Source organism: Spermophilus citellus (assembly GCF_964194105.1).
Source record: "Spermophilus citellus genome assembly, chromosome: 3".
NCBI lineage: Eukaryota > Metazoa > Chordata > Mammalia > Rodentia > Sciuridae > Spermophilus > Spermophilus citellus.
Genome location: NC_138184.1, coordinates 73002521 through 73014654, shown reverse-complemented (window position 1 = coordinate 73014654; position 12134 = coordinate 73002521). Strand labels below are relative to the sequence as shown.

At 47.8% G+C, this 12134-nt stretch overlaps 1 protein-coding gene and 1 long non-coding RNA gene across 2 annotated transcripts; one reads left to right on the top strand and one right to left on the bottom strand.

The window, feature by feature from the left end:
• Positions 1 to 7: 7 nt before the first annotated feature.
• LOC308644546 lies at positions 8 to 1029 on the bottom strand. Its single transcript, XR_014021032.1, has 2 exons — positions 644 to 1029; positions 8 to 286 (listed from the first exon to the last, which is right to left on the bottom strand). It is a non-coding gene; the product is annotated as an uncharacterized lncRNA (long non-coding RNA).
• A 4257-nt stretch (positions 1030 to 5286) lies between these two features.
• LOC308646052 (coiled-coil domain-containing protein 74B-like) lies at positions 5287 to 12127 on the top strand. Its single transcript, XM_081288585.1, has 7 exons — positions 5287 to 5717; positions 6645 to 6689; positions 7765 to 7824; positions 8723 to 8882; positions 9936 to 10283; positions 10357 to 10413; positions 10572 to 12127. Exons 1-7 carry the CDS (start codon positions 5459 to 5461, stop codon positions 10708 to 10710), a joined length of 1068 nt encoding a protein of 355 aa, XP_081144711.1. The 5' UTR covers positions 5287 to 5458; the 3' UTR covers positions 10711 to 12127.
• The last annotated feature ends 7 nt before the right edge of the window (positions 12128 to 12134 follow it).

The following is a 12134-nucleotide window of genomic DNA, read 5'->3' as shown; positions in this document are numbered from 1 at the left end:
TCCTTCCTTCAGTCCAAGGCCCCAGAAGCCACTGAGCTCATTCTCAGAGTTTTTATAACCATTTTAGGATTTTGTCATGTAATGCTTAGAGACCAGTGTACCCATCGCTGGCTCTAGGCCTGTCCTCTCTGGGGCTCTGACCCAGCTTTGACTTTTAATCTCTGGCTGACCTTTGCATAGTAAGTTGGAATGTCTCTTCCTCATGAGATGCCAGCCTCCACTGCAGGGAAGAATCAAAGTTTCTAAAAAATTCTTGGAAAACTAGATAATGGCTCTCCTGACTTAACTTTTAAAGCTAAATTTTCTACTGTATTTGGCAAAGCATTCTTAATGTTCTCCAGGATGGCTCAAGGCTGGACCATAGAATTCTACTTTTCAGTTCCATGAAGACCCTCTCAGAGCACAGGTGCTTGTTAGGACAGTGCTTCACCTTTGGCCCCCAAGCCACTGAGCATGTCACTGAATGGGGCCCAGCTTCTGTGGTGCCATATCACACATGGGTATCACAGATGGGCACTGGTCTTTAGTGGGCAAAAGGGTATAGCAGAATCCTGCTAGTTTCTCTCTGCAACCAACGAGCCAAAAGCATTGTTTGTATCTTCAATAAACCAAGTGCTTAGAACACAATAACCTTTGATAACACTGACATTCATAGTATAGGACAATTACACATTCACTATCAATGAGAAATCACCAGGGGTCTCACTTTCTTTCATACTGCAGATACATAGTATACATACACCAGCAACAATAGCATCTCAGTGGTGACAAACCAAGCCTTTGTTTTTGGAGTATGTGTGGTTTTTTGAAAAACATTTCAAGTTGTAAATATTGGGCTTTGTATTTTGCTGTAAATCAAATGTGTTTTGGGGCCCACGACCAAAAAAAAAAAAAAAAAAAAAAAATCAAAGCAAAACTTGTAACTGACCATAGATCTGAATAAATAGGTCCTTGCTTCTGAGTGTTTTGGTGCCTTGGCTCATTCTCCAGGTTTACCCAAACAGGGTCTCTGGGCAATTGAGATCTATAGAACAGCTATAGCACCCTGATATCCCTTTTCTCCAGTGGCCACAAGCCTGTCCATTTGCTCATTGTATTTCTTTCCCAGGGCATGGTAGGTTCATGTGCACAACAAAACCAAGGTGGATGTTAACACTGAAATGTCTGGTGGGAAGGATGGGGCTCCAAGGCAGGCATGCTCTGAGCTGTGTGGATTTTGCCCTCTATTTCTCAACACATCAAAACTGGTCTTAATATCAAAATCTGACCATCTGTGGTTTCTAAAAGCTCCAAGTCATGGAAACAGCTAAGACAGCTGCACTGACCAGCCCTAGGTCAATATCTCACCATGAGCCGTCACTTGAGTGTTAAGGTCCCCCTTTCCATGGTCAGAGCCCTGCTGAATGAGCAGCCCATGTTAATAACACCTTTTCAATACTGATGAGGTGAATTTTTTGTTGTTTTGGTCAGTGCTAGGGATCAAACTCCTAGCCTTTGTGCATGGGCCAGAACTATCACTGAGCCTAACCCCCAGCCCACTCCACTAGAGATGACATGTAGCCTTTGCTTAACGCTTTTAGCTTGCTTCCTTTAACTCTGAAAACCAGAATTTTTATTTTTAAGAAAAGGTTTATTTAGCTCACAACTTTGTGGGTTTTTTTAATATTTATTTTTTAGTTGTAGTTGGACACAATATCTATCTATCTATTTTTATGCTGCACTGAGAATCTAAACCAGGCCCTTGCACATGCTAGGCAAGCGCTCTACTGCTGAGCCACAACCCCAGACTTAGCTCACAATTTTGAATGCTTGAAAGTTCAAATAATGTGATATAGGTTCTGGCAAAAGCACAGTGGTTGATGGTGGAAGCATGTGTGGGAGTGAGAGATCAAATCTCAAAAGATGAAACCTGAGAGTCAGGCTTATCACAATTCACTCACAATGATCTAAGGACTTTCTAATAGGCCCCACCTCTTCAAGGTTCATCACCTCTCATCACCATACTGAAGATCAAGTCCCCAACACATGAACCTTTGAGGAACACAACATCCAAATGTAGCAGGGTCAAAAGAATTGCTGGCTGCACTTGACTTGAAACAAGCTATTTGGAGCACAGTCATGAACAAGTATTTCCCAGCAGAGTAGGACCTTTGTAATTAATTATACAGGATAGATCTGAACTAAAACTCAGCTAAGGTGTACTGTGAAGTCCTCATATCATCCCCTCCACCCACCCTCTCAGGGGATGGAAGAAATAAACACCAGGCCACTCTGTCTGATGCCTCTTCAGCTTTAGTTTGCAAATATCCTCTAAAAAACAGGTATTCCTTTTTTTAAAAAAATATTTTTTAGTTTTAGGTGGACACAATATCTTTATTTTACATTTATGTAGTGCTAAGGATCGAACCCAGTGCCTCGTGAATGCTAGTAAGCGCTCTACCACTGAGCCACAACCCCAGCTCCCAGACATCCCTTTCCATTACCTCGTCACTCTTTTTTTTTTTTAATTTGTTGTAGATGACAGCATGCCTTTATTTTTTTATTTTATTTTTATGTGGTGCTGAGAATCGAACCCAGTGCTTCACACATGCAAGGCAAGCAATCTGCCTCTGAGCTATAGCCCCAGCCCTCCCCATTCTCTTTTGTTCTTTCCTTCTTTACACAGTAAAGTCAGAGTCCAAGAGAAATTCCCTCTTTGGAATTTCTGCTTAATCTAATTGTATTCCAGCTATAAAAATAGGTTTTGACTTTAATGTCCATGCCAGTCTCTGTGCTGCCTTAAGAGTTCAGAAAAAAAGAAGTGAAAGAAAAGGGAGAAAAGGTTTTTTGGCCACAGCATAGAGTTACAGATTGGAAGGTTTTTTGTTTTTGTTTGTTTGTTTTAAGTCTTAACTCTTTAAGATAATATAATTAATAAAAATGAAGAAGATGGGGCTGGGATTGTGGCTCAGTGGTAGAGCACTCGCCTAGCATGAGCAGGACCCAGGTTCGATCCTCAGCACCACATAAAAATAAAGGCATTGTGTTGTGTCCATCTACATCTAATAAATAAAATAAATAATGAAGAAGAGCTTGGCATGGTGGCACATACCTGTAATTCCAGCACCTCGAGAGGCTGAGACAGGAGGATTGCAAGTTCAAAACCAGCCTAAGCAAAAGCGAGGCGCTAAGCAACTCAATGAGGCCCTGTCTCTAAATAAAATACAAAATAGGTCTGGGGATGTGGCTCAGTGGTTGAGTGAGTGCCCCTGAGTTCAATCCTCAGTACCAAAAAAAAAGAAGGAAAAAATAAAAGAAAAAGAAAATGCATATAAACCAGCAGCATTCGGAGACGCTGGTCAAGCTCTATGAGGAGATCGAGCACTTGCCTGGCACATGTGGAGTACTTGCCTGGCACATGTGAAGCACTGGGTTCAATCCTCAGCCCCACATTTAAAATAACTAAATAAACAAAATAAAGATAAAAATAAGCCAGTGGATGAAAGCTGGATACAAAATTTGAAAAATATGCTTGGCAATGACTTTTGCTCACATCAGACAATCTATGGGAAAGTAAATAACTTGGCACTTGGGTCTGATGATGCTTTTCAGATCTTTGGGTCTCTGATCAGGAATCAGCTTCACAATTTTCCATATTTTTCATAAATATGGAGAAATGACTCCATACCAAAAACAGGGTTGAATACCACCACATTAGCCACCAGGCATGAAAGAATTTGGTTGTAACCATATTGAAAATCCCTCTTCTAATATTTCTTGACAGGTTTATGCCAATTCTCATGTGAGTACAGAATCTTCAATTTCCCAAGGTCAGCCCGAAGGGTGGCCAGTTCTGTCAGGTTAAGCACCAGTCTTGCAAAGAGGATCCTCTAGTGTTCACTGATGGGAACATTCTGAAAGAAGTAGAAAGCTGCTGTCCATGCTTTCCAGTGCCACTTCTTTGCAGGAAACAGCTGCAGGTCCACCAGCTGTTTATGGCAGTGTCCATAGAATGCCTCAATGACACTCACTGGCCTGTTCAAACTTCAACTACAACTACTACTACAACAACTACTACTACTACTACTATCACTACTACTTCTTTTTCTTCTTCTTTATTCCTCTTCCTCCTCCTTTTTTTTTTTTTTTTTTTTTTTTTTTGGTACCAAGGATAGAACCCAGGGGTACTTAAACACTGAGTTACATTCCCAGCCCATTTTTATATTTTAGAGACAGGGATTCTTGCTAAGTTGTGTAGGGCCTTACTAAGATGCTGAGGCTGGCTTTGAACTTGGCATCCTCCTACTTCAGCCTCCCAAGCCTCGGGGATTACAGGCCCGTGCCATTGCACCAAGCTGGCCCATGCAAACTTCTATTACAACTCAACTTTTGTAGCAAGAAGAAAATATGTTCTTTCCTGTAGTCTTCTTGATAACCTTATAACCCAGGTTTACTGTTATCTCTGCATCCATACAATCTGGCCTAGTGCAATGGTACCTCCTCCTCCTTGTCTCTCTCCCAACAATGTGGTGATGTTTTTAAAGGGTTTGCTTGTTTGTTTTTTTAAGTTGTTGATGAATTTTTATTCTATTTATTTATTTATATGTGGTGCTGAGGATTGAACCCAGTGCCTCACACAGATGAGGCAAGCACTCTACCACTGACTCACAACCCCAGCCTGTCATAAGGGTTTTAAATATCCAGTCCAGACTAGATGAGCTGTGGGTCAAGGTGAAGATGAGTCAGCTAGTTTCTTCCACTGTCTAGTCTGGGTCTTCCTTTCACTACACATCTGTGGTCAACTCCAAGCAGTTGCTTCCCCTCAAGACAGCAGCAGGTCCCAGGAAAACTGAGAGACCAGCCAGGGAGCATGGGCCTGATTTGTCTTTCTCCTGGCCTTCTTGGAGTCATGTCTAGGTATGTGCATACAGTTCAGAGACGACAACAACAGATTTTTCTTTCAATTTCTTCAATTTTCAGATGCCATGGCCTATAGAACCTCCATCCTCTGCTTTAAGTCAATAAACCTGTGGTGTCCTATTTGATGTCTAAATGACTAGAGAGAGCCCCCACAGCAAAAGCAGCTCTCCTTTCAAGTACTCACTCCCTTCCTAATTTTTGCCCCTCTCTGATGCCTTCAGACAACTGTTTTTCCCATTTTATCCACATTTCATTATGAATAGATTCTGTGATTATTGGAAGTAATTGGAAGTTAATTTTGAACCTATAATTGTATCTCTTGCTCAAAAAGTAAACTGCTATTAAAAATGAAGCATTAAGACCTACTGTAAATGCAGATGATTCCAACGTTCAAGTCAGAGGATGCTTTTTAAGTCAAATGTACTCATCTAGACAGAACGTGGCTGTAGGCCCCGCCCCTCCTCCCTCCCCTCGGGCGTGCCTGTTCCCATGGCTACGCGGCGCCAGGCCCGGTCAACCCGGCCACTAAGCTGAAGGCGGAGGCAGTGGCAGTGAAGACATGAGCGGGGTGGGGGTGGCGGCTGGGGCGCGGCCCCTCAGCTCGACGACCCTGGGCTCCCGGGCCACATCGCGCCCACGCCAGCGCCCGCTCGCGGGCCTCCAGTACCAGGTACCTCATCCCACACAGCTCGGGCTCAGCGAGGCACAGAAGCGGGTCCTGGACCTGGAGAAGAGCCTGCAGTTCCTGCAGCAGCAGCATTCGGAGACGCTGGTCAAGCTCCATGAGGAGATAGAGCACTTGAAGCGGGAGAATAAGGGTGAGTCTTGAAGCTGGGACGCGAGAAACATGCGGCCCGACTCTCCTGGTGCCCTAAACCCTTCCTGGGCCTGCAGCCAGAAGCACAGCACCATAAGTTCCAGATCACTTTTGGGATACAGGGAGGGCACAGAGCAGGACAGGGTCAGGCCAATCTCATTTTCAAAAAAGTTTTTAAACAAGTTGAACATACTCAAGTTAGAGTGTACAGCTCAGTGAATTATAACCAAGTATCAAGGGCAGACACTGTCTGGACCTCTCCATGAGTGTCCATGTTATCCCCAGGCAGGGTCTTTCTAACTGCATCCTTGGGGTCTCCTCACCAGCTAAGCCATGCTTGACACAGAACCTGAAGCCTGTTGGGACTCTGGCCTCACTAGTTAGAGCGTCTCTGCCCATCACCTGGTCCTGCTTGCTTCAGTTTCTCTGGCCTGCTTCTAGTGTTGTCTTTATCTGGATTGACAAGGACTCAGTAATGGCATCTGTCATGTTAGGGCACCTTTCCACATGTCTTCTTGAGTCTCACCCTGGTTCCTGACACCTGACCTGGCCAGACCCATATCTGGACATCACTTGATTATTGTCTTGCTCACTTTTGCACATTCATGTCCAGGGCCTTCTGGAGGGCTGGGTTATCATGATTCACTTCTCTACCCCTGGAGCCAAGGCCTTGGCTGGCAGTGTGCCCCGAAGACATCAGGGACATGGTGGGAGATGACAGGGAACAGCCAGAGGCATTTCTGGCCTAGGGCAAAGACTTGGTAGAAAAGGCTGGCAGGAACTACAAGCAAGAGCTAGTCAGCCATGATCACAAGCCAGGACTCTTGGGGACTAGGAGGGAGTAGGCAAGGGCAGGCCAAGCCAAGCTTCTTCTTTCAGAGAAGCTATGGCTTTGAAAATGACAAGGAGAACATGTGCTTGCTTCCAGATCTCCACTACAAGCTAATAATGAATCAGAAGCCACAGAAGAAAGGTAAGGCTGAGGCCCCTTAGTGCCTGATAGGAAGTTACCTCTGTCTACTGCAGCCCCCATCCCCAGATTGCTCATGTCCATCTGGCATGCTAACTCAGTGGGAACTGGTTCTAGGGGAACTAAATAGATGCCAATTCCCCCACAGCTGGGTAACTTTATGCAGTGCAGCAGGTGCTCAGTCTCAAGGCCTGAGATCTGAGCATATGGGGCTGCAGCCCCTTCCTCATCTGAGCAGAGCTCCTGAATCAGGTGGGGGCCCTGGAACAGCCCCTTTCCTCTAGGGCTTCACTACCCTCTGGCTTCTCAGCCCTGTCTCTGGTCCCTTAAACCCTGGAAGAGGTGACTCTGGGTATACTCCCTATGATAAATCTTTCCTACCATCATCTCTGTAGACACCATGGGAATGAGTGGGGAAAGAAGCAGAGACTCAGCCTGCAGCACTTGTCCAAGACACTTTCTTGTCTCTGTTATGGCCCATTCTCCTTGCCTATTCCCTAGCCCAGCCCAGGGGAACCCCTATTGAGTTCTTGGGTTCATTCTTCTCCTTACCTTTAGAACATCAGGTGGTCTGACTGACAAATGGTGCCATTTGGGAACATCCTATCTCAGGTGGTGCCCAGGGCTCTCCCTTCCTGAAGACACGCAGAAAATAGAGTGGAGGAACAACCCTCTGGTTATCTGCAGATAAGCCCTAGCAAGCTGTTCTGGGCAAAGTGTAGCCCAAGTTAGTAGCTCTAGCCCTGCAGGACTGGAGGCCCTGATGAGACACCAGGAGAGGTTATACTCTCACTCAGGACTTGATATTCTTTAAGTCACAACTTCCTTGCTTTATGAATACCCCTCAGGAGACAACTTTTCCAGTGGCCTCTGTTCCTCTGGGAACTTGGCTGGGTATGGGGCTGCCTCAAGGGAGTGTTGGGTAGAACAGGCAGGACACATCCCCACCAGGTTTGGGGAGGAGTCCCCACAAACATGTAGGACTGAGGCCTGCGAAGGCCAGGAGGTTGGGACATGTGGGCTCTTGGGTGGTAGCTACTCTCATGTTGGGTTGAACCTTGCATGTTCTCTCTTACAGGCAGCATGTCCACATCAAGCTTTCAGTCCAACAAGTCCATCTCCAATTCAACAGTGTCAGGTGAGTGGGCCAGGACCCCCTATGTACTCTGAGCAAGGGCCCTATTGGGCCCAAGGCTGGGGTGGCCAGTATGGGTGCTGACCAGGGAGCTGTAAGCCCAGTGGTCTTATGTTGGGCAGACTTTGGGAAGACCCCATGGATTCAGGGGAGAAGGGTTAGTTAAAGGGAGCCAAGAAGGGCAGTCCTTGGTACTCTGAGAGCTGAAGTCACAGGAGACTGAGGAGAGTGGGATAAGACCGTGGCCCAGAAGGAGGCCTTGATGGAAGGCTACCAAACAGGACAGGGTTGGGGTATTGTTGCAGGGCAGCAAGATACCATGGCAACTCCACCTGGGCAGGAGTGTGATCAGTTGGACTCACTGATAGAGGGAACTCCTAAGTGCCTGTCAAGGCCCCCAGTGGTCTCCCTGGGAGGATGTGCAGACTGTCCAGCAGAAGGCCTGTTGACCTGTTATGCCCAGATAGGCAAGATGCAGGTGGGATGATCCTGCCCACAGAGCCCTTGCCTTATAACATCTTTTGAAGAATGAGGGGAGCAGAGAGCTTCTTCTCCCATTCTGACTGCCACAAGAGGCCAAGCTTCTTTACCAGTGGGCAATGGGCCTGGGTTTGGGCCTAGAGAATAAACCCATGCAGAGTTCCAGTGCTCTTCCCCAGTTCTATTTCACTCCAAATGGAAGCCAGCTTCCACTTGATTGTTCTGGCATGTTCAGCAGGCACGACTCACAGACTTTACCCTCAGAACCCCAATTTATTCCTCCTATCAGACCTTCCAAGGGAGGCTCTTTCCATCTCCCATTTACAGAGGAAACCGGGGCAGGGGCAGGGGCTTCTTGGGTGCAAGCAGCTGATCCCAGAGGACTTGGGTAGTGACTGGCCCTGTCGGGTCTGACCTGCAGCCAACTCTCAAAGCAAGGCAAGGCCCCAGCCCAGCTCCAAGAGGCAAGAGTCGAAAGCTGATGCCCCCCAGAAGATGGACCTGGAAGAGGAGCCATTCAGTGCTGCCCTGTTTCACAGCAGCAAGCTGGACAGAGTCCCTGGGGTGCAGGGGCAGGCCAAGTAAGGCTCACCTGCATCAAGACACAGGCCTGCAACCCAAAGGCCCCAGGCTTGCACTTAGTAGGTTCCCACCCTGGGAACAGCAGATTTCTTCACCCACTTCTCCATGGGCTCATGAAGTCAGCTACCAGGCTGTCTGTTGGGTGCTGCCTTCTTCCTCTTCCCTGGGGGTCCTGGAGGGTCCCTGTGCTGACAAGGGCCCACAAGAGGACCAGTTGCAGCTCCTAAACCTTTCTCAGAGAAAAGAAACAAAAAAATGATCTGATTTCCAAATTAGTTTTTTACCAAGAACACAGTGAGTGAGCCTGGTGTGGTGTACACCTGTAATTCCAGTGACCAAGGAGAGTGAGGCAGGAGGATTGTAAATTCAAGGCAGCCTCAGCAACTTAGTGAGGCCCTGTCTCAAAGTAAAAATTAAAAAGGGTTGGGGGATGTGGCTTAGTGGTTAAGCATCCTGGAATTTAATTTCAGGTATCAAAAAAACAAAACAAAAAAACCAAAAACACACACACAAAAAAACCCCAAAAAACAAATCCACACCACAGAGCACAGTGAGTGGGCCTGACTGATTATCCTGGAGTTGGGTGCCTGCCTTTGGAAAGCACTGAGCCAGCAAGGCACAGCAGAACTAAGATCCAGTGACCACTGTTTCTTGGACCTCCCTGGAATGCTAGAGTACATGATCTGGAATAGTGTAGCTAGTTGGATAAGATCCCACTTCTCTGAACAGACCTAACATTCCCTAGAGACCAGCCTGCAGTGAGAAGACCTGCTGGGCATGAGGTTAGGACCCAGTTAGCTGGTCCCCACTTCCCGGAACACCTGATCCTCAGTGTACCTTGAAGGGGAAGGGACAGGTCCAGGTAGCTGGTTCCAAAGAACCCCACCTGGTTCCCAAAGAACCTTGGTCAGCAGAAGGGAGCCAGGCCCAGCATAAGATATGTAGATTGCCCTTTTCCCCTCATGGGCCCGCACTGGCATGGACACTGCTGTGGGAAGGGTGGTAAGATCAATTCCTTAGGCCACCTCTGGGCTGCTGTTATGACATTTCAGAGACGAGGATGCGGAGAACTCTAATTCAGGGGCCACCTTTGTGGGGGTCACCCAGCACAAGGGCAGGCAGGTGACAGGAGCAGCTCCCTTGATGAGCCTGCCTCCACACCTGCGCAAGCCCACTACAGTACAGCAGTGCGAGGTAGTCATCCGGCAGCTGTGGAACGCCAACCTTCTACAGGCACAAGAGGTGAGGCCTGGGCAGGGCATGGCCTGGCACCTCTACGGGCCCTACCTTGTACCCCACCATGCCTCTCTTCTCTTTCAGCTGCAGCATCTCAAGTCCCTTCTGGAAGGGAACCAAAGGCCAAAAGCTGCTCCTGAGGAGGCTGGGCCTGGCTCTATAAAGTGAGTGCCCCTGTGCCACTGCCCCAGCCCAGTGGGGCCAAGTGTGGGGCTCACTGCTGACTTCCTTCCCCAGGGACCAGGAGGCCACTCAGTTCCCCAAGGTCTCGACCAAGGGCCTCTCAAAGAAATGGTGAGTTTCCTGGCACAGGAGAGTGGGTAACAGTCTGATGGCCACAGGGAAGAGGGCTGGGTCTCAGGCAGGGCTGCCAGCTCTCAGTCCAGCTTCTACCCCAGGGGCCCAAAGGGCTTGAAGATGCTTACAGTGACTGCCCCTTTCCCCATTCCCAGCTTGATTCTGAGCCCAATGCCTGCGGCAGAGCGTGGTATCCTGCCCGCACTTAAACAGAGCCTTAAGAGTAATTTTGCGGAGCGGCAGAAAAGGCTGCAGGTGGTGCAAAGCCGGCGCCTACACCGCTCAGTTCTCTGAGCCCAATGCCCACAGCTGGAGGCTAGCTCTCTCTGCAGCAGTTCATATGCTTTCTACTACTTTTAAGCCACGATGAATTCCAAGACTGGGGAAACCCATGACAGATAAAGTACTTGATCTCAGGATTGAGAAACTGTTTATTTTCTAGCTATTATTTTGCTATTCTGCATTAAAACAAAACCACATTATGAAATAAATATTATGCTACCTGTTGAAGACTGAAAATAAAACTTGTTTCTCCAAGTCCTAAGTCTCCTTCCTCACTGGCTATCAGTTGTCTTCTCCTGGCCATTTGAAGTAACTCTCTGCTAGTTTGAAAGGGACCTGCCTGGGCAGCCAGGGCTTGCTCATCCCATGAGTTGGCAACTCTCCCAGAAGAGAAGCATCTCCCTGGAGGCCAGATGGTTTTCCTCTCCCTTGTCTTGGCCAGGGGCTGCCTTTCCAAGCGATGATTATTCTGGGTCTCCTGCCCAGACTGGACACTGCTAGGGGCAAGATGCTGTCATTTGCTACACCAACACTGCTGATTGGTCCAGCTGAGCTGTCTTGGATGGGCCATGTCACGGGAGAATTTTCTCCTCCAGAATGCACATATCACCTTGTGGCGGTCAGTTCAGGGCCTAGTGCCATCTTACAGGCTCTCTGCCACCGTGCTCCATTTCCTGGCCATTAATCTCAGAAGGACCTTGACAAGGAATCTGGGCATGAACCAGATTGAGGAATAGTGTACTGTATCAGGAGCTAAGATCTGGAGCATCCTGGACTAGACTGGACACTGTCCACCTGCAAGACTGACAGCATCCCTAACAGAACAGCGGGCCCCAGCTTCACAGAGAAGGGGATGCAGTGATTAACTCATGAGAAACACAGGAATGATAAATTTATTATAAGAACCACATATGACAGGGTAGTGCACATATAAAAAGGGGAAATTATTATCACCAGAGGGCTGCCAGCTGGTGCTCAGTGTGAAAGGCAACACACGGAGGCAATATACAGCTGCATCCCACAAGGAGCCTCCACTCTGGGGGCAGCACAGAGAACAGGGTACTCTGATGATGCCAGGCCCTCAGGACAATGCCCAAATGGTCCCTTTTCATCCCTCACAGCAGGGACATGGCATCCTTCACCCAAGAGCAGCACACGGGTACCAGGGACAGGCTCCTCAGATGCCACTGCTCCCTCACAGTGCTGAATAAGAGCTTCAAGAAGTGTGAGCAGAACCCACCTAGCTGGTGGTAGGGAACTCACTGCTGCCCACAGGATAAACTTCTCTCAAAAATGGAGCCTGTGCCCTTAATCCAGGAGTGTCCCTGCAATATGACCCAACTGCCACAAGTGACACAGCCTGAATCCAAACCGATCAGAGATTGTACTTTAAGGTTTTCCTATGTCCTCCACATTCTCCTATATATGAGTAAAAG